Source organism: Penicillium nucicola, assembly GCF_028828085.1.
Source record: "Penicillium nucicola strain IBT 29836 chromosome Unknown utg000010l, whole genome shotgun sequence".
Classification (NCBI taxonomy): Eukaryota; Fungi; Ascomycota; class Eurotiomycetes; order Eurotiales; family Aspergillaceae; genus Penicillium; species Penicillium nucicola.
In genome coordinates, this window is record NW_026643134.1 from 1922207 (window position 1) to 1947627 (window position 25421).

A 25421-nucleotide genomic window follows, 5' to 3' on the forward strand; every position below is an offset into this window, starting at 1 on the left:
AGCCAGAGACATGTCCCAGGGCTCAACCCCTCCAAAGTATAACTTAAAATCTCCCTCAAATAGAACATCAATCTCTGGTTGCGCGAAGTAAATTTGAACCGACATAGCCTTGTTCAATGAGCACTGGCAAATGTCTCGAGTCCTTGATCCAGATCTCGTATTCAGACTCACCCAGTCCCGGGTCCGGTGGCGCGCATCCCCCGTCTTATCCGAGGACAAGGAGACAATATTGCAACCATGGAAACCCGTATATGATACGATCTTCATCTGCAATCATTCATGCTAGGAGACCCAAGCCAAATATGCCCGCGTGATGTGACGGTGATGGAAAATGCAGGGAACAGGCCGGATAGCATATCCGCACGAGAACGAAAACTAAAGGGACTCAGCACCATAAAGGATATACGAATAATCGTATAACCCAGAGGCAAAAGTATATAAAGATGATGTCTCTCAGCCAAAGATCTCGCCATCACACACCAATCCACACAGAAAGCACAAAGTACAAGCTCCGTTCTAGTACAAATCAATACTCAATCCCAACCTTCAGCCTTCAACCAAGATGCACATCTCAACCTTGGCCTTGGTCATTGGCACTGCTGCTCTGGCCGCCGCAAACCGAAGACCACCTCCCCGGTGTGGTACCTGCAACCCTGTCTCGGGCCAGAACCACTGTGATGTGACCACCTCGTGCATCAACACCGGCACGGCCTTCCACTGTGCCTGTCGTGCTGGATATAAGGCCTCGCAGAATAACAACGATGTCAATCAACAGTTCCGCTTGCCGATGCCGAACTATGAATTCCTCGTGTTCGTTCCTGAGAATACGGCTTGCAATACTCTTTGTAATAATCCCTTTGGTATGCCATCGGACCTGTGTAATGAGGTTAAGCTTTACAACCAGTGCCCTGCTTAAGGTGCTGTAGCGGAGATCTGGCTTTGCTGTAGGTTGACTCAGACAGCACTTGAGGATGGAAGGCAATGTCTGAGTTTGAGGATGCTTACAGGGCCTGGGAAGGTCAATTGTTGTGGCGACAAAGTCTTCGAGATATCTGCTCATAGTGTCATGTCACTCTTTCTTAGTGAATGGAACGTATTTAAATATGAAACGTAAACCATGATTAAAAAGAAAAGTGGATGATCTTTTGATTGTCCCTACAATATCATAACAACCAGCTCCATGTTCCCAAGAATACACCCAAACACCCAGCGCCTTAAAGTCAGCCTGTTTCAAATGCATCTTTAACAGACAAAAAAAAGCACCGGTCGACCTCCAAGAAAGAAGAGAAAAAAAACAAGATAAATGAGCTTCAAAATTACATGCCCATGTCAGCGTCAACTTCAGTGAAGAGCAGACGTGTGCCGTTGCCAGTGACTTGCCAGAGCTGTGAGGTAAAAAGTTAGTCAAGGTACATAATGGGGTGGAATAGGAGTCAAAACTTACGTCCATGGCGGCGTACTCGTCGATAGTTACGGTGAGGTTGTCCTCGGTAAAGCCACGGGCCAATACTCTCTCACGGATACGTCTCATGCTCATCTCACCCTCCTCGCCATCACCAACAGCAGCCGCACCGCTCTCCTTCATGCTGCGGATCAAGTTGTAGATCTTGCTGGAAGGAGTGTTGTCAGCACCAGACTCGCCCTCGTCGTAGAGAGAGGCCTTGGAAATCTCAATGAGGCGCAGAGCCTCATCAACATCCTCACGGACAACCTCCTCACTGAAGCGAAGACGAGCAAGGGCCTGAGACAAACGAATGATACCGAGTAGGGTACGGGGGGAGACGTGAGAGAATTGTCTCTTCTTGGACTCGTCAATCTTTTGACGCTTGCGCATGGCCACATAGGCGCCAACCATGTAGTCGGAAACGTTGGAAGGCACAACAGGGCGGAATGAGCGAGCCTTGGCGATGTACTGGCGGACCTCGTGGGGAGTAAACATCACCCCAGCGTCTTCGGTCTCAGGGTGCTTGTTGTGCATGTGAACGTAGGTGACGTGGTTGGCTAGTTCTTCATCACCCTCGCGGGATGGAGTATCAAGAAGCAAAAACATCACATCGAAACGAGACAGCAAGGCGGCGGGAAGGTTGATGTTGTCAACGGGAGACAAGCGGGTGTTGTATCGACCGTACAGTGGGTTAGCTGCTGCCAGAATGGAAGTACGAGCATTAAGGGTGGTGTTGATTCCGGCCTTCGAGATAGAGATGGTTTGCTGTTCCATCACTTCGTGAATGGCTGTCCGGTCTGAGTCCTCCATCTTGTCAAACTCATCAATACAGCAAATTCCGTTGTCAGCAAGGACAAGAGCACCTCCCTCCAACATCATCTCGTCGGTAACGGGATCTCTCATAACGGCAGCAGTAAGACCGACACCACTGCTTCCTCGTCCGGTGGTGTACACACCGCGAGGAGCGACCTTGGTAATGTATCGAAGCAGTTGGGATTTGGCAACACCAGGGTCACCCATCAGGCAAATATTAATGTCACCACGAATGTGCATGCCGTCACCCATCTCCTTAGTGACACCTCCAATCAACAGCAAGAGCAATGCCTTTTTAACATCGAGGTGTCCGTAGATTTCGGGCGCAATTGACCGAGAAAGGTACTCGTACATGTTACCTGAGCGCTGGTGCTGTTCGATCTTGCGAAGAGTCCGGCTGTCCATGCCCATCTCGTTGTAGGACTTCTTGTGCTGGGTAATGTGCTGGGCTTCCAGGTAAGTGTCGGTCAATAGGCCAGCGCGAATAGCTCTGAAGCCGGTATAAGGGGTAGGCAGGAAGATTCCAGCAATGTCAACGACATCACCAGGGTTCAATTGGCGAGTGAGAGCACCATGGCAGTGAATAGTCAAGGTGCGAGGAATGTGGCCCACTGGCACTTGATCGGCCATCTCCTGAATCTTAACTTCCTGGAAGGGAACGAACTTAGAAGCACGGGTCGAGAGGAAGAGTTGTCCCTTGGAGTTGTTCTTTTTGCATTCCTCCGACAGACATTCGGACAAGGGAAGGAACTGCTTGGTGGTGACGGGCTGGAAGACTTCGCATCCACAACGATCGCAAGTGTAGGCGTTGATCTGAACAGCGGGCTTGACATCGGAGACACGGGTGGTAATACCGCGAACAGTGATCAAGCTACCCAGATGCTCACCTCGCACACTGCGGACAGCCATAGCTTTAGACTCGAGGCTAGAGCCTGAAGGCGTGATGGGCTTGAAGTTGAGGGTGTATCTGCGAGTGAGCTCGGGGGGGAACATCGATGGGGCGTTGGCAGCAGCTTCCATGTCGGCCTCCATAGCCATTTCCATTGTTTCGTTGCGCTTTTCACGCTGGGACATGATCACATCAAGCACATCGTCTTTAAAACTGTGTGGGGGTTAGTTGGTGTGCGATTTAGTGCTGGTCGAAAGTTTGACGTACGTAACATCCTTCGTCTCTTTAGGCATAATATTGTCAACTGCTTGAGAAATAACATCGATGTAGCGCTTGGTGTTCTTTTCAATTGACTCGACCAATTTGAGATTGACTTCGTCGGGGAGAGATTTCTCAAACTGTAGGAAAACAGTGGTGTAAGGTATTGTTCAGTGAATAGAAGCTACCGGGTTCAGATACTGACCACCGCGAGATCATCCAACTCGATTAGGATATTAGACTGGTCTCTGTTTGCGACATCTTGCAAGATTTGCATATACTTGAGCTTCGGCTCCCGGCGCCTGCTTGCGCGAGTGGTGGCGCCCGTCTCATCGGCATCATCCATGAAATCATATTCATCACTGGTACGGCCTTCATCGATGTTCAAGTCCTCCAACGCTTCGGTCGCAGCAGCTTCCGAGGAAGATTGAAAGGTCTTGAACCCTTTCAAGAAGTCTTTGAATCCATCCAACTGTGCGGCATAATCAACGGGGGTGGTACTGAAGGAGCGACATTGTGCATAAATGAGGGTTAATCGCAAAGAGGTGGTGGGACGGAAGAAATAGCAGGAGGGTCTAGCGGCTTTCCGAGCCCCTACCAAAATCGCTGGCAAAACGCGAACGCGACGCAACGACGCGCTAGAATGTTGCTAGCCTGTTTGGGATTAGGGCGGATTGCTCCGGATTATTTGTTCTTCCGCCATCACGATACGCGGTCACGTGGATGGCCATCGGGCCGAGGCGAAACAGAGGCAGTGTGGAGTCCGGGGTTCGTGTCTCTCCGAGTTCACGTTCCCCTCTCCTCCTCGTCCTTTCGTTGTTCACGACAGTTCAGCGCTTACAGATGGCGCCCAAGAAACCTGCGGCCACGGCCGAAGTTGCCCTCGTTCCTCTTAAGAACTGCCTTGTCAATCTACCGTCGTCGCTGGTCGCTTTACTGGTGAACGCCAACACGGTTAGTATACCACCCGTGAAGTACCAATGCGTGATCTCGACTAATTTTCGGCAATATCAGGCTGCCCAAAATGTTATCATTGAGCTACAGTACAAGTCAGACTCCGCAAAGGCCAATGGAGCTCCCCCGCAGCAGTCATGCTTCCTCGGGTGGACTGGTATGCCAAGCAAGCGTCGGCTTGCGCCGGTCGTTGGAAGAGATGGTATCAACAGCGGATATGCTAGAGAACAGGAAGTTTCTACCGTTGAGCTAGATACTACCTTTGGGCGACTTCTAGGTCTCACCGAGGGGCAGAAGGTAAACTCGTGTCTCTGCCCGTGCGCTGTCCACGTGGGGTACTAACGCCTTACAGGTCGGACTGTTCATTCACCTCGATCCACCTATTGCGCATACTATCAACATTGAGCCATTGACACCTGAAGATTGGGAGAGTAAGTCGCACTTGTTAATAAGCCATATAAGCTCACCGCTAAATCAGCATTACTATAGTAATTGAACTCCACGCGACATTCCTTGAGCTCAATCTCCTCTCACAGATCCGCGCCCTACCAAATCCTACATACAATGCCCCACAATCAGAGCAGCATATGCACCCACTTGCATTACATCTATCCCCCACGTCTACCGCAAATATTGTCGTCACATCACTTACCCCCGCTCCGATTAACACATCTCCTTTTGCTAAGATTGCATCAGATGCGGAAGTTATTGTTGCACCGAAGGTTCGGTCGAAGACAAGCAAAGGGTCTCGGTCTGACAATCGGAGTGCAGCTGGAAGCAGCAGGAGAAGTGCTGGCGGTAGAAGTGGTTCGAGCACTGTACGCCCGAAGAGCGGCCATTCTGACTCGAGCACTCGAGGTTCTGTATATTTGAGAGGTGTTGATCGTTCAGCAACCAGTCAATGCTTTGATGCGGAGATTGAGGAGGATGCGAATGAAGGCCTACGTGTCTGGGTTGATCCGGACCTGCTTGCAAGTCAGGAGCTGCGCGGGGCGACGTGGGCATGTGTATCGGTTGTCCAACCATCTGGTCTCAAGCCCCCACTTGATCCCCAACAACAACTTGCCCAAGCTGAACAGCAGAAGTCGAATGATGCTGGCTCTCCTTCCACCAAGATCGTAGCTAAGCTGCTTCCGTGGGAAGAGGCCCCTGACAATCGGCATGCGGCGATGTCCACATTGTTGTGCACGGCCCTTAACGCGGAGAACATGGTCGGTGGAATTGTCCGAGTCGAGGCAGCGCCCCCACAGCTTCATCGATCAGCTGTCAAAACACTCAAGGTGTATCCATTCATTGCCGATCCCTCGAAGAAAAGAGACGGCCTGAAGTTCGGCTCTGACACTGCGGCCTCTCGAGATGCTCTTGCCGAGCGATTAAAGGTTATTTACGGGAGCACAGGGTCAGATGTCGGGCTTTTCTCTGGTCCTTTGACCGATGGAATGATTCTCCCCAAATCTGAGTATCATCCATCGGTTCTTTCATTTGATGGCGCTATCATTCGCTTTGATCCACCCTTGAAAAGTGGTCCAGATGATACAAAGGCAATGTTAGGATGGTTATTGGGCTCGGAAGCCAAGTTGAATCTAGAGGTTCAGGCAGAGATTCCCAAGCCATTGGACCCAAGTTCATCTGTTCTGCCTATGGAAGATCCCCTGCCAGAGACCGCTCCTGACCTTGTTGGGATTGATTCTATCATTTCCAAATCTTTGAACAACCTGACAAAATCGTCCTCTATCTTGCTCACTGGTGGTTTAGGGGCTGGAAAGACGACTCTGGCTCAGCTACTAGCCCATCGTCTAAGGCGGGACCATCTTTCCAACGTCAAGTATTTCTCTTGCCGTAAACTCGTTACCGATGAGACAAGAATTTCCAATATCAAGGAAACCCTGAACCGTCTGTTCATGTCCGCATCATGGTGCGCACGCCTCGGTGGTCAGTCTGTCGTGATTCTTGATGATTTAGACAAGCTCTGCCCCGTTGAGACTGAATTACAAGTGGGTGGGGACAATGGCCGTAGCCGTCAAAATAGCGAGGTTATCTGCTCTATGGTTCGGGAATATTGCTCCTTGAACTCTTCTGTTGTACTATTGGCCACTGCTCAGGCCAAGGAGTCCCTCAATAATGTTATCATTGGTGGCCACGTTGTGCGTGAGATTATTAACATGCGTGCTCCCGATAAGGAAGGGCGCCGCAAGGTTTTGGAGAAACTCACTAGCCAAGACAAGCCTACGGAGAACATGAATGGACATGTCCGGACTACGAGCTCCTCGACACAGGACTCTTGGTTGGACCCTTCGAATCCAGGTAGTCGCCCTAGCTCCTCTGGGGGTGATGGATTCGTTATTGGCAGGGATGTCGAGTATCTCGAGCTAGCTGGCAAGACTGATGGGTATATGCCCGGTGATCTTGTGCTACTTGTTTCTCGTGCGCGCAATGAGGCTCTTATTCGCTCTGTTTCAGATCTAACAGCGACATCGAAGATGATCACTCTTGGACTAGAGGACTTTGAGAGCGCTTTGAAGGACTTTACCCCAGCATCCCTTCGCAACGTTACCCTTACTTCTTCGACAACAACGTTCGCCTCAGTTGGCGGTCTCTTTGAAACCCGAAAGACCCTACTGGAAACCCTGCAATATCCTACGAAGTATGCACCTATCTTCTCTCAATGTCCGCTGCGTTTACGGTCTGGTTTGCTTCTTTATGGATTCCCAGGTTGTGGTAAGACAATGCTGGCTAGTGCAGTTGCTGGTGAGTGTGGGTTAAACTTCATCAGTGTCAAAGGTCCCGAGATCTTGAACAAATATATCGGAGCCAGTGAGAAGAGTGTTCGTGATTTGTTCGAAAGAGCACAGGCAGCTCGTCCATGTGTTCTCTTCTTCGATGAGTTCGACAGTATTGCACCTAAGCGTGGCCATGATTCTACCGGTGTGACTGATCGTGTTGTCAACCAACTGTTGACCCAGATGGATGGTGCAGAAGGTCTTTCAGGTGTATATGTGTTAGCAGCAACCTCGCGGCCGGATCTGATTGATCCCGCTCTCCTGCGTCCCGGTCGTTTGGACAAGTCCTTGCTTTGTGGGATGCCAACCCACGAAGACCGTGTTGATATCATCCGTTCAGTGAGCGAGAAACTCAAGATGAGTGATGAGGTTTCTTCTCGTCTGGATGAAATTGCTGCCGCCACCGAAGGATTCTCCGGTGCTGATTTGCAGGCCGTTGTTTACAACGCCCATCTGGAGGCGGTTCACGACGCTCTAGGTGACCATTCTGGCGATGGAGACAAGCCTGGTGCCAAGTCCAATACTACCAAGAGCTCCAACAGTGCCTCAACCAAGTCATTCATCCAGTTCCTCTACTCCTCCTCCGAGGAAGCATCTGGATCGGTCTCCATGCCAGCTCCGGCAGTGATCTCGGCCAAGCTCGAGGCAATTAAGAGTTCGCGTCGACGTCAGCGCCAGCTCGAGCAAGGACCTGGTGCTTCAAATAATAGCGCAGCACAGCTAGCTAATGGCACCGAAGCGCCTACAGACGAGCTGCGCGAGGATATCATCGTCCGATGGGAGCATGTCGAGCGTTCTTTGGCCACCACGCGCGGTTCCCTGCCTCCGGCAGAGCGTAGACGACTCCAAGGCATCTATCGGGAGTTCGTTGTCGGCCGAAATGGCGAGATGCCCAATGGTGAAGCCGGCAACGAGATTGGGGGCCGGACCAGTCTGATGTGATATAGTTCATTCACTGTGGCGTGGGGTTATGTATATTTTAGACTCAGCATTTGGCTACTTGCCTTCTATATCTGTATTTATCACTGTCGGCAAGTGGACATTATCTCATTTACCTCGTTTTTCTACTTGAGTCATGTTGCGTCAGCGTAGATATCCAATGACCGTGAGGCTTTAGTAGATATGTCATTTGCCCCGGATCCCGAGATAATAACCCGTCGCCCTCAAGTATACATGAGCATAGGGCAGGGTCAAGGCAGTATCCCAGGACACTAGAGCGACAGTCTTTTTTTAGGAAACTGTCACTTGCATCCGGATTTTAGCCTACTTTTAAACCTCTTTTTATACTTGGCTCCAGATGCCCGTTTGCCTATTCGTCTCTGATTCCAGTATAACTCATGAAATCAGTTAGATCCTACCCTGATCTTCTTTGCTCTAACTAATCCCACCACACGATTCTCCCCAATATCAAACATCACCAACTATACTCAGTACACAAAGCCGATGGCCAGAAAAATCATGTGTGCGGCCTCTGATTAGCTGCGGGGCGACCGCCCCGAGTCGGGAAAATCGAAAAAAAGATAATTCTTCCCCCCCCTCTTCACCTCTGCTTCTTCTCCCCAAGATCACCAAGATCACCAAGATCTCTCTAGGACTCCTTCGTCCTTTCCAAACTGAACTCGTTTCCCCCGGCCCTCCCTTCCCGCCGGCCCGCGCTCCCCGGGGTTCCTCGTTTATTTGGAGATTTCTTGCCTTTTCGTATTGGGGGATCGTTGCGCGATGGATGTCACAGCCCTCCGAGACCGCATTCAGTCTACTCTGGATGCGAATGCAGACATTCGCACTCAGGCAGAGCAGGATTTGAAATATGTATGTGTCGGAATCTGTTAGCGGGGCACCCGTTGGACTCACACGTGGTATAGGCCGAGACGCAGCCAGGGTTTATCAATGCCCTCCTGGATATCCTGCAAGGCGAGCAGAACAATGCTGTTCAGCTCTCTGGTACGTCCGTGACGGTTTCACCCCAGCGTGAAATCTGTTTCCTGTCTCTCGATCGACCCCGCTCATTTTCTCCTTTACAGCTGGTGTCTACCTGAAGAACCGTATCACCCGTGGATGGGCCCCCGTCGAAGATAGCCCACAGCGTACACCAATTCCCGAGGCCGAGAAGCCTGGGTTCCGGGAGCGCCTTATTCCTGCCCTGGCGTCCACACCCCCCAACGTTCGCAACCAGCTGGTTCCGCTTCTGCAGAAGATCCTGCAAAACGACTTCCCCGAGAAGTGGCCCGAATTTTTGGACCTGACTCTTCAGCTCCTCGGCACCAATGACGCAAGTACAGTGTATGCAGGTCTGCAGTGTCTACTGGCAGTCTGCCGGGTGTATAGATTCAAGGCAGGCGAGAAGAGAGAGGAATTCGATAAGATCGTGGAGCACTCGTTCCCCCAGCTGCTCAGCATTGGATCAAAGCTTGTGGACGAGGAGAGTCTAGAGGCTGCGGAGATGCTTCGCCTTGTGGTGAAGGCCTTCAAGCACGCAATCTACGTGGGTGTTCCTGTGCGCGCAAACCGACCAACCGTACTGACTGACCGTGGGATATAGTTCGAGCTCTCTCCTTGCTTACAGACCCACCAGGCCACCGTGGACTGGTGTACACTTTTCCTGCGAATTGTTTCGAAGACGCCCCCCGCGAACGCTATGGGAGATTCCAAGGAAGACCGGGAAATGAACCACTGGTGGAAGTGCAAGAAGTGGTCCTACGCTAACCTGAACCGTCTATTTATCAGGTGAGATGCGAATGATTCTTTGGGACTGGCCGACAACGACTTTTATTGACCTTGATATTCAGATATGGTAATCCCACTACGATCACCAAATCTTCTACCCCCGATTACACACCTTACGCGAAGACCTTCATCAGCACATTCGCCCCCGAAATTCTCAAGGGATACTTGACGGAGATCGACAAGTGGGTTTCAAAGTCGCAATGGCTCAGCAACTGCGCCCTTTCATATACCCTGGTCTTTATGGAGGAGTGCGTCAAGCCCAAGGCTATGTGGGACCACCTGAAGCCGCACATGGACAACCTGATCGCCCATTTCGTCTTCCCTATCCTTTGCCAGTCTGACGAGGATATTGAGCTCTTCGAGGATGATCCTTCTGAGTATCTCCACCGCAAGTTGAACTTCTACGAGGAAGTTTCCGCTCCTGATGTCGCCGCTACCAACTTCTTGGTCTCGTTGACCAAGAACCGCAAGAAGCAGACCTTCTCCATTCTCACTTTCGTTAACAGCGTTGTCAGCAAGTATGAGGCCGCACCGGAAGACCAGAAGCAGCCTCGTGAAAAGGAAGGTGCTTTGAGAATGATCGGCTCTTTGGCTTCGGTCATCCTGGGCAAGAAGAGCCCGATTGCGGATCAGGTTGAGTACTTCTTCGTTCGTCACGTTTTCCCTGAGTTCCGCAGCCCCCACGGTTTCCTCCGCGCTCGTGCTTGTGATACCCTGGAGAAGTTCGAGCAGCTCGACTTTAAGGATCCCAACAACCTCATGGTCATCTATCGCAACATCCTCGAGTCTATGACCGATCCCGAGCTCCCTGTGCGTGTTGAGGCTGCCCTCGCCCTACAGCCCCTTATCCGCCACGACGTTATCCGCACATCGATGCAGCAGAACATCCCCCAGATCATGCAGCAGCTTCTCAAGCTTGCCAACGAGGTCGACGTGGATGCTTTGGCCAACGTCATGGAGGACTTTGTTGAGGTCTTCTCCGCTGAGCTTACTCCCTTCGCTGTGGCCCTCAGCGAGCAGCTTCGCGATACTTACATGCGTATTGTTGGTGAGCTTCTGGAGCGCAATGCCTCCAAGGGTGGTGACGAAGATGGCTACGGCGACTTCTTGGATGACAAGAGTATCACCGCATTGGGTGTTCTGCAGACCATTGGCACCCTTATCCTCACTCTCGAGAGCACCCCCGACGTTCTCTTGCATCTCGAGACTATCTTGATGCCCGTCATCAGCATCACATTGGAGAACAAGTTATATGATCTCTACAACGAGATTTTCGAGATCATTGACAGCTGCACATTCGCCTCCAAGACTATTTCTGCTTCCATGTGGCAAGCATTCGAACTGATTCATAAGACCTTCAAGGCTGGTGCTGAGCTCTACCTGGAAGATATGCTCCCGGCCCTTGACAACTATGTCGCCTACGGTTCCGATATGCTGGTTCAGAACCCTGCTTATCTCAATGCCGTGGTTGGTATGGTTCAGGACATCTTCGCCGATGAGAAGGTCGGTGGTGTTGACCGCATTTGCGGTTGCAAGCTTGCCGAGACCCTGATGCTTAACCTCCGTGGACACATTGATCAGTACATCCCACTTTTCATCGAGATGGCTATGCGGGTCATCGATGCCGGCGAGGCTCGCACCAAGTCTTACCGCATCCACTTGATGGAGATGGTCATCAACGCTATTTACTATAACTCTGCTCTCAGTCTTCAGGTTCTGGAGTCCAAGGGCTGGACCAACAAGTTCTTCAGTGCTTGGTTCGCCAACATTGATAACTTCCGCCGTGTGCATGACAAGAAGCTGTCCATTGCTGCCATCAGCTCGCTTCTTACTCTTCCCGCCGGTGAAGTTCCCATCAGCGTCCAGCAAGGATGGCCGAGACTGTTGCAGGGTGTGACGCGTCTGTTCCAGACCTTGCCTGCTGCATTGAAGCGTAAGCTTTTCTCTTCCGTAATGAACTTGAGGATTTCAAAGCTAATCAATTATATAGAACGTGAGGATGCCACTAAGGAATCCGACTTCACTCTCGACGACGAAGATGAAGATGATGACGAGGATAACGACTGGGACGGTGATGTTGAGTGGGATGAGAACGAAGTTGAAGCCGCTCTTGACGATGATGTCGCCGATGAGAGCGCCGCCTACCTCGACTTCCTCAACCAAGAGGCACAGAAGTTCGGCTCCTTCGCCGATGATGACGACGATGATATGGACGAGGAAAGCTTGCTGGAGACCCCTCTGGACAAGGTTGAGCCATATGGCATGTTCAAGCATGTCTTGCTGAGTATGTGATTCCACCTACCACCTTACTTCATATTCTAACATAAACCTAGACCTCCAACAAGAGCAACCCCAGCTCTACGAGAGCTTGACCAAGGTTCTCGGTCCCGAGGAGCAGCAGATCATCCAGGGTGTCTTCCACGAAGCCGACGCCAAGGCCATGGCCGCGGCAGCCAACGCCGAGGCCGCCGCTGCAGCGGGCATGCAGAACGGCAACTAAGCGAAATCATTTTCCAAGATGGTGTGAATATTTACCCGTGTCAATGTCAATGTCTCGTCTCGTTTCTGGTTTTCCGTTTCCCCTGCATTTTCCTCACGAGACCATATGCCCATGTCATGTCTTATCCGCTTCGCTTCTTTAGATCATGTCCCCCCCAAACCGACCTCTTGTCATCTCTTGTTTCTGTTCCTCTTTTTTTTTTTTTCTCTTTTCATTTTCAGTCACGCTCCCGCTGATGTACTCACACAAAAGTCCTACATCCTTATCCCCCTTTTTCTCTTCCCCCGTCCTAATCGCTCTTCGTTGCACAGATTCCCCTGAAGACCTCATTATTCTCCATGATATAGTACATCAGCCATGCTACAAATGTTGGATTCGATTCGTTAGATTCGAGATGAGTAGATATGTAGAGATCCTAGCAGGCAGGGGATTGGAATCATAGAGTTCTCCCTCTTTGGGCTCAAGTAATGTTCCTACGTTGACTGCGTTTTCGAATTATCTATAACCGGATGGAAGGGATTTTTGGGAGCTCTTCTATAGCATACTCGACATAGGTCCATTTCCTGATGGAAAAAAGGTAATTAAGATGCCTCTCGCAGACACTCCTGTCACCGAACGAGCTAGTCATGACACGACGGTCATGGAGGAGGACAGTCAAAGTGATGGATAGTAAGAAAGGAATGACAAGTAAGAATAATCCCTCTACCAGCTCCTATCTGGAGCCATCTTGCTCGCCAGTGCATTGCAATGCCCAGGTGGGAGTAGCAATCTCTTCCATATCTGTTGCAGTCAAAATGAAATTGCTCTCCTCTTCTCTTTTAGCCCTCCCGAAGACGTCCGAAAATTGTATCTCTAGCTGACCACTGACTCGAGAACAACCTGGATGGGGGTGGCGGACAATTTCAATCTTTTGGTTGGGTGATGGAGGCCTGTCATGACCCCTTGCCCAGCTCTCCACCATTATCTTGTCGCGGAGCACACTGATGGTGATGGCGACATTGACGGAACTTCCTGGATCGTCTAGCCAGAACTTGATATCTTCTTAGAGCTTACTACGATGCTCCGAACACGCCACCTCGCCAACGAAAGTTGGCCACGTCTGCGATCGGCCATCTAGCTTCGATGCTGGGTACCAAGCGAAGTCGGCCTTCTTCGTTCGGGTTTGGCCGCGGACAGAGATCTTATTTGTAGCAATGAGAATGGGGTCGACCACTGGTCTAGCCCAGGCAGAGAAGATCGTGCTAAACGCACCGGCAGCAACGGCGTGGGCTGAAGACTTCATTTCCAAGAGCGCTGATTGGGAAACATGATCTTAGATTTCCCAGGACAGCGTCATTAGTTTCTCTTCAGAATCGACAAAACACTCACGGAAGGACTGTTCGTCAATATCCATGATAAAATATGGGTCATAGGCGCTCCCGAGTGTCACTTCTTCATGTTTGCATCTCTCGGACTCTTTTTCCAAAATGTCAAGACATTGACGGAGTCCCTCATACCTGTATCGCCGTGTAGTTGAAGGAAGAATATCTTGAAAGGACCTCATTTCTGCAGCTGAGGAGATGCAGCGGAAGAGATGAAAACATCCCAACAGCCTTGAGTTGACCTGACCGTCTATGGATGGTTAATTATGACGACAACCGTACGCAGATGTACACCTGGAGACCACCTCTATTCCCCAACCCTAACAACTCAAAAGCCGATCCAAACGTCGACCAAGTAAACCAAGTCAAAGACAAGTTATCCAAGGTTCACCTCCGCCCGCGCTCACACAATTGGAGCATAATCCAACCCATTCACGGCCAACGTCATCATGATGAACACAGACCGGTTTGCTAACGTCAGAGGAAACGTCTCCATATAAGAGACCGAGTAAACGGTCTCCAGTAAGGTAATTATCCAATTTAATCTCATCTGCTACATCAAATCCGTTGACACAATACCACAGACACAGGTGAGTCCCCTCAGTGTATACATCCGCACCCATCCCAGATGCCACACCTCACTTCACGAAACCAGCAAATCACCAAAGAATCATCAATTAACACAACCCTTTTTAATTTAGCACATTCATCCATCTTTATCATCCATCTTTATCATCCATCTTTATCATCCATCTTTATCATCCATCTTTATCATCCATCTTTATCATCCATCTTTATCATCCATCTTCATCTCCAAAAACAACAAACATGTCCGCCCCCTACCCCGGCCGCCAATCTCCCGATCCGGAGAACCAGTCTGGCGCCCAGCTGAACGACACTCCCGGCACTGGCAAGACATCTCTGGGCAGCCATCCCTCAGCCGAGGATGCGAAGAAGTCGGCTGATGACTTCAAGTTCCATGGTCTGACAAGTAACCCGGAGCCTTTGCTGGAAAAGATTGAGGCGGCGAAGTACGCCAAGGGGAAACATGATTAACTTGGCGGGTTTTGGGGTTTTGTTCTTAGGGCGTGACTGGATTTTGGATATTTACTAAGAAGGATATTTTCCCTGTGGGATGAAATCAAATTTATTACATTAAGCATTCTGACTGTGGTATGTCATGGATACAGTAGACATAGTCTGTACGATAGTGTAGCGTGGTTACCAATGTGCAAGTAGATATGGAGGGTATCCAGTATGAAGTTAATTTCTATGTCCGTTCGTTTGCTTTCATTACAACACCAAGAAGGGGTAATCAACTAAAAGCGAATCATAACGCAATCAAAAGCTCGCTCTGGAAATCCAGAAAAAGGTTATCATCGAAGACGCGAAAAGAAAAAAGGTCAACTATGGACAGGTGGCATGGCATCATAAACAACGGGGTAACGAGAAACAAAAATAGACACGAAGGAACCCAGTCCAGCGCACGATTTCATTCATCACCAGCCCCTACACTCTCGGCAAATCTAAGCCTTGGGCTCCTGGGGAGGAACAGCGGCAATAGACTCAGAGGCGGGAGCACCACCAGCAGCAACAGGAGCAGGGGTCTCAGTGGCAGCCGCAGCAGCGGAACCCTCAGATTCACCAGTCTTGCCCTGCTTGAGGTCTGCCAAGCGACGAGCTTCAGAGTGGATATCGCGCACCTGCTTATCAGTCTGGGCGTAGAAATCGCGGATCTTCTGGCCGGTGGGGTGCTCAAGCGCCTTCTCGAAGTAAGAGCTCAGACCGTGCCAGCCACTGGTGGCCTTGGTGCTGATATTGTAGCTCTGGTCAATGCCCTTGGCACGCTCGGTGGCGTTGTACTTCTTGTCGAAGTTGCTCAGGGCCGATGTGAAGCGGTTGGTGAAGCCGTGCTTCTGGTCCAGGGCGATCGCCTTGGTGATGGCATTGTCACTCAGGACATAGCCGTGGGCAAGGTACTCGGCGACAATGCGAGAGCGGGGCTTGTCCTCCTGAGGGATATTATCCTCATCTTCCTTGGTGTCGGCGGTGGTGGTGTTGGAGCCGGCAAGATCGTCGATGTTGTGGGCGGCTTCGACGTGCACGGCAGAGGTTCCCAATTGGGTTTGGTCCAGGAGGAGGGCAGTCTTAGCAGCTCTGTGCAAAAATTGGGTTAGAATTGCGGTTGTTCTTTTTCAATTACTGGATGTGATGGGGGTTTGGTGATGTTCTTGACGGGTGCGGGGTAGCTTACGCCTCCTTCTCAAAAGTCACTGACGCGGACTTGTGGGCGTCGGCCTCGGATGAAACGGGGGTGACAGACAGAGAGACAATCTTGCCACTATATTCCCACCAGTCAGTATAGGGTTCCAAGTTTGTTACATGCATTCCTGCATTCATGCAAGGTTATGCATACCAGAAGCTGAAGAAGTCGCGAACCTCCTTCTCGGAGGTTGCGGGCGAGATGCCCGAAACATGAACGGTAGCTGGAGTAGACATGGTGATGGTGAGGATAGAGAAAGAAGAGAAGTGTAGAAGTGCAGAAATCCAGATCTCACGGAGGGGCTGTACATATAGTGACCAGAGCTACTGCGCCACTGGTGACGTAGAGCGGGGCTTGCACCGCCACATAGCTAATTCGGGAATTTTGTTTTTTTTACGGAGCTGCCTGAAACTAGAGAGCTTCTCGATTCTTCTGTGTTTGCCTGCAAACTCCTAACCCGAACACGAGCTCTCTCCGCCCCCATGGACGCGAATAATATGAAAGATACTGTATTGAGGGCTTCATTACTCTGCAATCCCGTCGGAAGAGGGTGCCCCAGAGACATTGCTGGTTGATCCTGATGACACAGTGTCTTTCTGTTTCCTCAATGTCTGCTCCAGATCCTTCACACGCTTCCGGAGTTGCTCATTCTCCCGCTTGATGGATTCCAGCTCCGATTTGTGTTGGGATGCCTCTTCAAAGCGTGATAGCGAGGTGGCGGGGGAAAAGCCCAGCTGTGTCTGCGAGACCGAGTTCCGGTGGGGATATACACTGCTGTTGCTATGAGAGAACGACGATAATGACCCGACTGATGGACGGCGAGATGTCAGAGATGGTTCACGGCTGCGCGCAGTTCGAGAATGCAGACTAGTCTCTCGGGAGGGTGCAATGCCCGTTATGCTTGCTGCCTGAGGGACGTGCGTCGCCGATGCATGGGAGCTGAGACTGGAATGAGACCGGTGTCGTCGTGTTGAGTGAGGTTGGCTTGAAGTGCTCAAAGTCGGTGATGCACGGGCATCTGGGTCATTGAATGTAGATGTAGACGATGCGGTCGATGATACAGATGCTGTCTGATGCCGGAGTAGAGAAAGCTCGCGAGTCAATCGGTTTACCTAACGAGGCATAAGTCAGCATTTTGATCTTGTTGGGTACGGTACCCAACTCGCCATTGCTTCCTGCTCCTTTTCCAGCACTAGATGGAGATCCGAAGGCGTCAGCGGCTGGGGGTGACGCAATGGCCCTTATTCCGTTAGCCGGAGAAGGACATCAGTGGAATCTCCGGTGACCTACCCTGGGCTGTACTTGTGATGCCATAATCTCCCGAGCCTAACGGTGGGCTGCCGGGATTCTGAAGAGAGTGGAGCGTAGTATGTGGTCCTTGGACCGGTTGTCGCGGGGTCGGCGATTGCGATGCCATCACGGGAGGTACCGTTGTGGAGGCCCGGGGTCTAGTCCCAGACAAATGCACAGTGCTCAAATCGGGCGTCATCGTGAAGAGAATATCAGCTGAGAGGGGGTTCGGAGCATGTGAAACGGGCAGCCAGCGAACTATAACAATGTCAGCATTTTGATAAACAATAACTCAACGTCAGATATTGGCGCAGTGATGATCAAAATACCCCTTGATGACTCTAGGGAGGACTTTGAAACATACCAGTAATGGAGGGGTTCCGAGCGTACTGGAGTGACGCAAAGTTGTTGTCACCTTGGGTAGTGCCAGGAGATGAAATCAGACAATTCAAAAGCGATCAATCACGACCGAAATCATCAGTTAGGCGTTTGTTTATTACTTCATTGGGCGGTGCGCATAAACGGCAGTTACTGGCACAGCCAAGTGCTGTGGTGCAGGGTACCTACATGTACATTCCAGGGCTCTGTCAAGATTTATAGAGAGGTGAGAAATATGAGAGATTTGAGGGATTTGAGGGATTTGAGGGGCCTGCACCGCAATAGCATATCATAACAGTCAATCAAGTATGACGGAAGTATTGGTGGATGAGCATCGTCGATCTACAATACATCCTAGCCAGTTTATAGGAGGTTGTAGACATAGTGCTCGGACCCCGATGAAGAGATATTGGATGTCTCAGTTGGAGCTATCAAGTCAGTTGGGCAAGGAGAACTACTGTCAACAGGATGGAACTATTGAATATCACTCATATATAGAATCAATTCAGCATCCTCGCAGCAAAATATTGGAACTAAATATTGGAACTATAAGTTAACTTGAGCCCTGGAGCTCGACGATCTACATATTACGTAATCTGCAATCAAAGCCCTGGAGCTGGCAAGCAGCACAACAACTGCCAGTCAAGTTCCTTTGTTGCGAGAGGCAGGAAAGCCCGACCTATCGAGGTCTCAGTTTGTCTCTCATATTCCACCCCAAGTGTGCAAAGCCTCCGGGGCCAATGAACGCCATGGCCTTACCCAACGACTCTGCCCCTACCCACATTCCACCCGTTGTGAAACCGCTCGCTCCTTACGTCAAGTCCCGTCAGGAAGCCCGTCAGATCCGCCAGGCATTGACGTCCTATCTCCGATCATTGATCGTGTTTGATGAGGACCAATCGACTCACCTTGCTCAGTCGCACCTCGCCCTATGTGTACCACCTGATACCGTCACGGCGGTGAAGCGCATCCCTAGCGACCTTCACGGACTACGAAAGGACTATTTGAAAGCGTTGGCGGCAAATGTCGCTGCTCGTAAGGACTTTGCTGTGGCCGCTGATAATGTTGCCTCATTGAGAAAGCAGAGGAACGCACATAATCGCCCGGCTGATGATGGGGATCAGCAAGAACCCGGCGTCGAACTCCGTGAATACCTTACCCTCCTACGCGATCGGCGGCGACATACCAAGCTGCAAGTCTTCCAACATTACCTTGACGAGTTAAAGACGAGAGACACAACTGGGTTGGGGGAGATTGAGAATGGACAGGAACAATTGCCATTGCCCGAGGTTGAAGCGGGTCGTCATGGCTCGGAGACGGATTTGGATGAACTCGTACACAATCTTGAGAGGGCTTTGATTCGTGCGAGAGCTCAATTGGATCGCGAGAAGCTACTTTTCGAGAAAGCCAAAGCACGAAATGCATCTCAGTCTCAGAGTGAAATCTCGCCCGAGCTCAAGGCTCAAGCTTTACAAAAGACCCGTGATGAGCTAGTTCAGTGGGTCGAAGAACGGCTAGTTGGCCAGAGAGATCCAGATGAAAGTGTGCTTCAGGACCTACCTGCCGAGGAAATTGAACAAGTCCAGCGCGAGCTTGAGGAGCGCAAACAACAGATTGCAGATCAATATGCTGCATATGTACAAGCACGGCGAGAGCTTCTTGATGCCGCATCCATGGCGTGCCAACCACCCACTGGGCCACCTAAGTCTTTATCCAGATCAATCTACAAGAACGAGCTCGCTACCGCGGAGGTACCACCACCAAACCCGATTGATGTCCTTTCGTACACCAGTGAAAACCTAGTGCCTTTAGCAAAGAAACACAAGGCCCTGGCCCTGCAGAAAACCTATCTGTCTGGCTTACTCGCCAAGGAAAAGTCCACAACCCTCCGCGTTCTTAACCGCCTCAGTGACGAATCCCACTTACTCCCCGAATATCCAATCCCCGTGCGACAGCCGCGGTTCAAGCACGCGGTGTCCGCCCTGAGTTCTCGGCCCCAGATGCAATCTTCAGAACCGCCTACCGATGAGGTTCTCGCTCTCGCTGAGGCTTGGGCATTTGCCTCGGATGCAGCAGCCACCAACGAACGAGAATTTGTGCAGCAAAAACTTGCACTGGGCACTGAAGTTGCTCAAGATGCACGCCAGACCCTCACCACAGTATACGGAACTCTCAATCAAGACCTCGATGAGGTCATGGGCCAGGCACGGGAACGGGATGGGGTTCTCTGGGCCTCCGAACCTCGCTCCAGAGGGCTGCCGAAGGCTAGTGGGTCTCGGATCGAGCAGCGACCGAAAGGTCCCTGGTCAGGTTTACATGGAGCCGTAGGTGTCGAGTGAGATGTGTTCCAATGTGCAATTTCAACACCCTTATATACCCCCTTGGGACTTGTTATTCGCTCTACTGGTTCCTGGTATTGCTTGAAATTTGGCCCTGTCAACTCGAGTCTTGGCAACCGGCAGCTAGCCGGCGCAGAATTCATGAGGATCTTCATGCAGTATCAAACTCAATTGTGTCGCCTGGCTGTACCGTGAAGTGCAACATGAGTCTGTATATATGGCTATCAACGATGTCATTTTGGTTTGTAGTTATAATAAGCAAATGCAGTCTATCTGGAGCTAAGATGAGGAGTCCGGTCTGGACCTTGCTCACATTCAATCGGAATTAGCTAAAACAGTACTTTGTTGCTCCATTTGCCATGCTCTAGTCTGGACCAATCCGCAGAGTTTTCACGCCATTGGCCCTAAGCCAGCGATTTAGATCATCTTTGTGACGTTCAAGTCGAGAGATAAGCCAGAGCTCCACCCGGTCGACAGCGCTGAGGTCCGGCATCGGCATGCAGATCATACTCGCGCACAAGCTTTGCTTTTTTGTGCTTCCACTTGCCAATTGATTCAGAACTTTTCAGTTGAAACGCAGAGGTGATATAGGGTTCAATTTATAGAATAGAGAGAACAACGTCATATATATCAGACTGTTCCCCGAGCGTTATAGTCCCCCCAGCTCCACCTCCAGATTGACTCATCCGAGAAAAAAAAAAAGAAAAAAAAGGCTAATAAAAAGAGAAAAAATTCCCACTGGCTTTCCAACTACTTTTTTTATATTAAATCTTATACTCAAATCCTTTAATTCCACTTCTTCTCTTTCTTTACTCTCTCCTGCCTCTTCCCAAGCTCTCCTACGCCTGTATCTGGTAGAGTGGAGCCCTTATACGGTGAAGGGTGCGAGCCAATTAGCGAGCCAGAGGGGGAAAAAAAGAATCCCGGCAAAGTGTCGACTCACCTCCTACACATCACCCTCGCAATTGAACCGATCTTTCTCCGCTCGAGCGGTGCAGTGCGCAATGGTTCTAGGTGCTCGATGTGGCCAGGCGGCTGGCCTGCTGCGCCAGCGCTGCCTCGCTGAAACCCGTTCCGGTCTCTCGTTGCGCGCATTCTCCTCCCAGACTCCCGTCCGCTCGACGGCCTCCGCTCTGCGTTTGCAGAAGATCCCCACGGCTCGCTCTCAGCAGCTCCGTTCCTTCTCCAGCAGCCTGCGCCGTCTCACTACTGAGAAGCCCCCCACTGCTGAGTCTTACCTCGCCAGTGGTGCGGTCAAGACCGGTAGCGGCCTGGTTGATGTCAAGAAGGTCCTTGTCATTGGTAGTGGTGGTCTGAGCATTGGACAGGCCGGAGAGTTCGATTATTCCGGTACGTGGGAATCAATTGGGGACGATTGTGTGGCCCTGGGATGAATGGCTCTGGTGGTTCCCCATGGGGTGTCAATGTGGTCCTCACAAAGCCTTTCTGTGGGGAATACAGAGAATTTACATGGTTCCCCAACAAAATGATTGTGAATGGCAGTAACTAATCTTGAACTCTCGGTCGCTTAGGCTCCCAGGCTTTGAAGGCTCTCAAGGAAGCCGGTGTGCACTCGGTCCTGATTAACCCCAACATCGCGACTATCCAGACCGATCACAAGCTGGCTGATGAAGTCTACTACCTCCCCGTTACCCCCGAATATGTCACCCACGTCATTGAGCGTGAGCGTCCCGATGGTATCTTCCTGACCTTCGGTGGTCAGACCGCCCTGAACCTGGGTGTGCAGATGAACCGCATGGGTACCTTTGAGCGCTACGGTGTCAAGGTCCTCGGTACCAGCATCAAGACTCTCGAGACCAGTGAGGACCGTGACCTCTTCTCTCAGGCCCTGAACGAGATCAACATTCCCATTGCTGAGTCGACTGCCGTTGAGACTGTCGACGAAGCCCTCAAGGCCGCCGAGCAGGTTGGATACCCCATTATCGTCCGGTCTGCCTACGCCCTTGGTGGTCTCGGCTCCGGCTTTGCTAACAATGCCGATGAGCTCCGTGACTTGTCCTCTCGCTCTCTGTCCCTCTCTCCCCAGATTCTCGTTGAGAAGTCTCTCAAGGGCTGGAAGGAGGTTGAGTACGAGGTTGTCCGTGATGCTAACAACAACTGTATCACCGTCTGCAACATGGAGAACTTCGATCCTCTCGGAATCCACACCGGTGACAGTATTGTCGTTGCCCCTAGTCAGACCCTGTCTGACGAGGAGTACCACATGCTCCGTACCGCTGCCATCAAGATCGTCCGTCACTTGGGTGTCGTTGGAGAGTGCAACGTGCAGTACGCTCTGCAGCCCGATGGACTTGACTACCGTGTCATTGAGGTGAACGCCCGTCTGTCTCGTTCGTCCGCTCTGGCCTCCAAGGCCACCGGTTACCCCCTCGCCTACACTGCGGCTAAGATTGGTCTGGGACACTCCCTCCCCGAGCTCCCCAATGCCGTCACCAAGACTACCACTGCCAACTTCGAGCCCAGTCTGGACTACATTGTCACCAAGATTCCCCGGTGGGATTTGAGCAAGTTCCAGCACGTCAACCGCGACATTGGTTCCGCCATGAAGTCAGTTGGTGAGGTTATGGCTATTGGCCGTACCTGGGAGGAGTCCCTCCAGAAGGCCATCCGTCAGGTCGACCCCAAGTACCTTGGTCTCCAGGGTGACCACTTCGAGGACCTCGACGAGACCCTTCGCAACCCCACCGACCGCCGCTGGTTGGCCGTTGGCCAGGCTATGCTCCACGAGGGCTACTCCGTCGACAAGGTCCACGACCTGACCAAGATCGACAAGTGGTTCCTGTACAAGATCCAGAACATTGTTGACTGCAACAACGAGCTCAAGGAGATTGGCAGCCTCTTCGGCGTCAAGCAGGAGATCATGATGAAGGCCAAGAAGCTTGGTTTCTCTGACAAGCAGATCTCTCTCCTCGTTGGTTCTACTGAGGACGATGTTCGTGCCCGCCGTAAGTCTTTCGGCATCACCCCCTGGGTGAAGAAGATTGACACCCTGGCTGCCGAGTTCCCTGCCGATACCAACTACCTCTACACTACCTACAACGCTACCTCCCACGATGTCACCTTCGATGACCACGGAACTATCATCCTTGGTAGCGGTGTGTACCGTATCGGTAGCTCCGTCGAGTTCGATTGGTGTGCTGTCAACGCTACTCTCTCCCTCCGCAACATGGGCAAGAAGACCGTTATGATCAACTACAACCCCGAGACCTACTCCACTGACTTCGATACTGCTGACAAGCTCTACTTCGAGGAGCTCAGCTACGAGCGTGTCATGGATATCTACGAGCTCGAGGCCGCCAGCGGTGTCGTTGTCTCTGTCGGTGGTCAGCTGCCTCAGAACATTGCCCTCCGTCTCCAGCAGACCGGTGGTGCTCACATTCTCGGTACCAACCCCGAGGACATTGACAAGGCTGAGGACCGTCACAAGTTCTCCCAGATCCTCGACAGCATCGGTGTTGACCAGCCTGCCTGGAAGGAGCTTACCTCCGTCTCCGAGGCCGAGACCTTCGCTGATTCCGTCGGCTACCCTGTCCTGGTTCGTCCCAGTTACGTCCTGTCCGGTGCCGCCATGAACGTCATCTACAGCGTCGATGAGCTTAAGGAGAAGCTCCTTAACGCCGCCGCCGTTTCCCCCGACCACCCCGTTGTCATCACCAAGTTCATCGAGGGCGCCGAGGAGATCGACGTTGATGCCGTCGCTTCCAACGGCAAGCTTCTTGTTCACGCCGTCTCCGAGCACGTCGAGCCCGCTGGTGTCCACTCCGGTGACGCCACCCTCGTCCTGCCCCCTGTCAACCTCGAGGAGCCCATCATGGCCCGTGTTAAGGAGATCGCCCAGAAGGTCGCCAAGGCCTGGAACATCACCGGTCCCTTCAACATGCAGATCATCAAGGCCGATGTCGAAGGTGGTGAGCCCCAGCTTAAGGTCATTGAGTGCAACCTGCGTGCCTCTCGCTCCTTCCCCTTCGTCAGCAAGGTCTTGGGTACCAACTTCATTGACGTCGCCACCAAGGCCCTCGTTGGCCGCGATGTTCCCGAGCCCGTTGACCTCATGGAGGAGAAGCGTGACTACCTCGCCACCAAGGTTCCCCAGTTCTCCTGGACCCGTCTGGCCGGCGCTGACCCCTTCCTCGGTGTTGAGATGTCCTCCACTGGTGAGATTGCCTGCTTCGGTAAGAACCTCGTTGAGGCCTACTGGGCCTCTCTCCAGTCCACCATGAACTTCCGCATGCCCGAGCCCGGTGAAGGTATCCTTCTCGGCGGTGACGTTACCCAGCCTCACCTCGCCAAGATCGTCGAGTACCTCAACCCTCTCGGCTACAAGTTCTTCGCTGTCAACCCCGAGGTCAAGTCTCACATCGAGTCCGCCGCCAAGGACAACGTCTCCGTCCAGCTTATCGAATTCCCCAAGAAGGACAAGCGTGCTCTCCGTGAGGTCTTCCAGAAGTACGACATCCGCGGTTGCTTCAACCTTGCCAAGACCCGCGGCAAGACCCAGCTTGACGAGGACTATGTCATGCGTCGTAACGCTGTCGACTTCTCTGTTCCCCTCTTCATGGAGCCCAAGGTATGTTCAGTCAACTCCCTAACCACCCCGCCACTCATCCAAATAACTAACCCACTCTCTAGACTGCCACCCTTTTCGCTCAGTGCATGAACGAGAAGCTGCCCCTCTCCGAGGAGATCCCCTCCGAGGTTCGCACCTGGTCCAACTTCACCGGTGGCAAGAAGGCACTGTAAATGACCTTTTTCTGCACAAAAAAAAAGCCCCACCATGTCGAAGCAAAGAGAAAGAGAGAGCGAGCCCAACCCCTCTCTATCCCTAGGACCACCTCGATATCCCCTATGACCACGGTCTTCCCGTCATGATTCCAATATAGAATCTATGTACGTTCCACTGTATGGTGTCTGGTGTGTAGTGATGGCAAAACATGTCAATAGCAGGCGTGCAATTCGGCGTGTTTTGGACCCGTGGACTCTGGAATATCTTTGTCTTTTTTTTATCGCCCTCCGAGTTGTTGGCCGTTTCCTACCTTTTTGTTAATTTCCTGCGAGAGACGGGACTCTTGTGGTGTAGCGCTTATGTCCTATTTTCATTTTTTTTAAAGACGAATCTTTGGTCTGTTGAGGTCTGTTGATCAGGTAGTAAATTGGGTACCTTATAAGTTCACGTTGTGTATTCAAGCGTCAATGGATTATTGGAGTTTTGAGCTGGGTTCTCGTAAGATAATGTTTAGTTGTAGATTCAGTTCGATATCTGTTTTCTCGTACATTTCTGTCTAGTTTGTTTGTGCATTGTGACTACGTATTCAATCAAGGTTGTGAGAGAACGCAACCTGAACGCAAAACCAAAGATAATTTACGACGTAACCGACTCAAATCCACAGCCTACCATTTGAACCCATAT

At 51.5% G+C, this 25421-nt stretch overlaps 10 protein-coding genes across 10 annotated transcripts; 6 read left to right on the top strand and 4 right to left on the bottom strand.

Annotated features, from left to right (window-relative positions):
* Positions 1–562: 562 nt before the first annotated feature.
* Positions 563–916, top strand: N7511_009275 (putative adhesin; the record flags this gene model as incomplete). Its single annotated transcript, XM_057131652.1, has 1 exon — positions 563–916. One exon carries the CDS (start codon positions 563–565, stop codon positions 914–916), a length of 354 nt encoding a protein of 117 aa, XP_056979640.1.
* Positions 917–1316: 400 nt separating this feature from the next.
* Positions 1317–4135, bottom strand: N7511_009276 (DNA replication licensing factor MCM7; the record flags this gene model as incomplete). Its single annotated transcript, XM_057131653.1, has 5 exons — positions 1317–1385; positions 1445–3359; positions 3414–3544; positions 3610–4042; positions 4116–4135. The coding sequence occupies 5 exons, from the start codon at positions 4133–4135 to the stop codon at positions 1317–1319; spliced, it is 2568 nt and encodes an 855-aa protein (XP_056979641.1).
* On the top strand, positions 4128–8080 carry pex1 (AAA family ATPase peroxin 1; the record flags this gene model as incomplete). The annotated part of the gene is made up of 4 exons (XM_057131654.1): positions 4128–4358; positions 4419–4655; positions 4711–4789; positions 4848–8080. The coding sequence occupies 4 exons, from the start codon at positions 4128–4130 to the stop codon at positions 8078–8080; spliced, it is 3780 nt and encodes a 1259-aa protein (XP_056979642.1).
* A 777-nt stretch (positions 8081–8857) lies between these two features.
* On the top strand, positions 8858–12362 carry N7511_009278 (putative nonsense-mediated mRNA decay protein (Nmd5); the record flags this gene model as incomplete). Its single annotated transcript, XM_057131655.1, has 7 exons — positions 8858–8947; positions 9001–9079; positions 9160–9632; positions 9678–9862; positions 9925–11795; positions 11853–12146; positions 12196–12362. 7 exons carry the CDS (start codon positions 8858–8860, stop codon positions 12360–12362), a joined length of 3159 nt encoding a protein of 1052 aa, XP_056979643.1.
* A 712-nt stretch (positions 12363–13074) lies between these two features.
* On the bottom strand, positions 13075–13755 carry N7511_009279 (uncharacterized protein; the record flags this gene model as incomplete). Its single annotated transcript, XM_057131656.1, has 3 exons — positions 13075–13373; positions 13416–13655; positions 13731–13755. 3 exons carry the CDS (start codon positions 13753–13755, stop codon positions 13075–13077), a joined length of 564 nt encoding a protein of 187 aa, XP_056979644.1.
* Positions 13756–14551: 796 nt separating this feature from the next.
* Positions 14552–14779, top strand: N7511_009280 (uncharacterized protein; the record flags this gene model as incomplete). The annotated part of the gene is made up of 1 exon (XM_057131657.1): positions 14552–14779. One exon carries the CDS (start codon positions 14552–14554, stop codon positions 14777–14779), a length of 228 nt encoding a protein of 75 aa, XP_056979645.1.
* A 470-nt stretch (positions 14780–15249) lies between these two features.
* vip1 (putative actin cytoskeleton protein (VIP1)) lies at positions 15250–16222 on the bottom strand (the record flags this gene model as incomplete). Its single annotated transcript, XM_057131658.1, has 3 exons — positions 15250–15880; positions 15978–16064; positions 16140–16222. 3 exons carry the CDS (start codon positions 16220–16222, stop codon positions 15250–15252), a joined length of 801 nt encoding a protein of 266 aa, XP_056979646.1.
* A 288-nt stretch (positions 16223–16510) lies between these two features.
* On the bottom strand, positions 16511–17475 carry N7511_009282 (uncharacterized protein; the record flags this gene model as incomplete). The annotated part of the gene is made up of 3 exons (XM_057131659.1): positions 16511–17098; positions 17144–17226; positions 17277–17475. 3 exons carry the CDS (start codon positions 17473–17475, stop codon positions 16511–16513), a joined length of 870 nt encoding a protein of 289 aa, XP_056979647.1.
* Positions 17476–18394: 919 nt separating this feature from the next.
* Positions 18395–19993, top strand: N7511_009283 (uncharacterized protein; the record flags this gene model as incomplete). The annotated part of the gene is made up of 1 exon (XM_057131660.1): positions 18395–19993. The coding sequence occupies one exon, from the start codon at positions 18395–18397 to the stop codon at positions 19991–19993; it is 1599 nt and encodes a 532-aa protein (XP_056979648.1).
* A 1004-nt stretch (positions 19994–20997) lies between these two features.
* N7511_009284 (carbamoyl-phosphate synthase (glutamine-hydrolyzing) CPA2) lies at positions 20998–24754 on the top strand (the record flags this gene model as incomplete). Its single annotated transcript, XM_057131661.1, has 3 exons — positions 20998–21343; positions 21526–24581; positions 24644–24754. 3 exons carry the CDS (start codon positions 20998–21000, stop codon positions 24752–24754), a joined length of 3513 nt encoding a protein of 1170 aa, XP_056979649.1.
* Between the last annotated feature and the right edge of the window lie 667 nt (positions 24755–25421).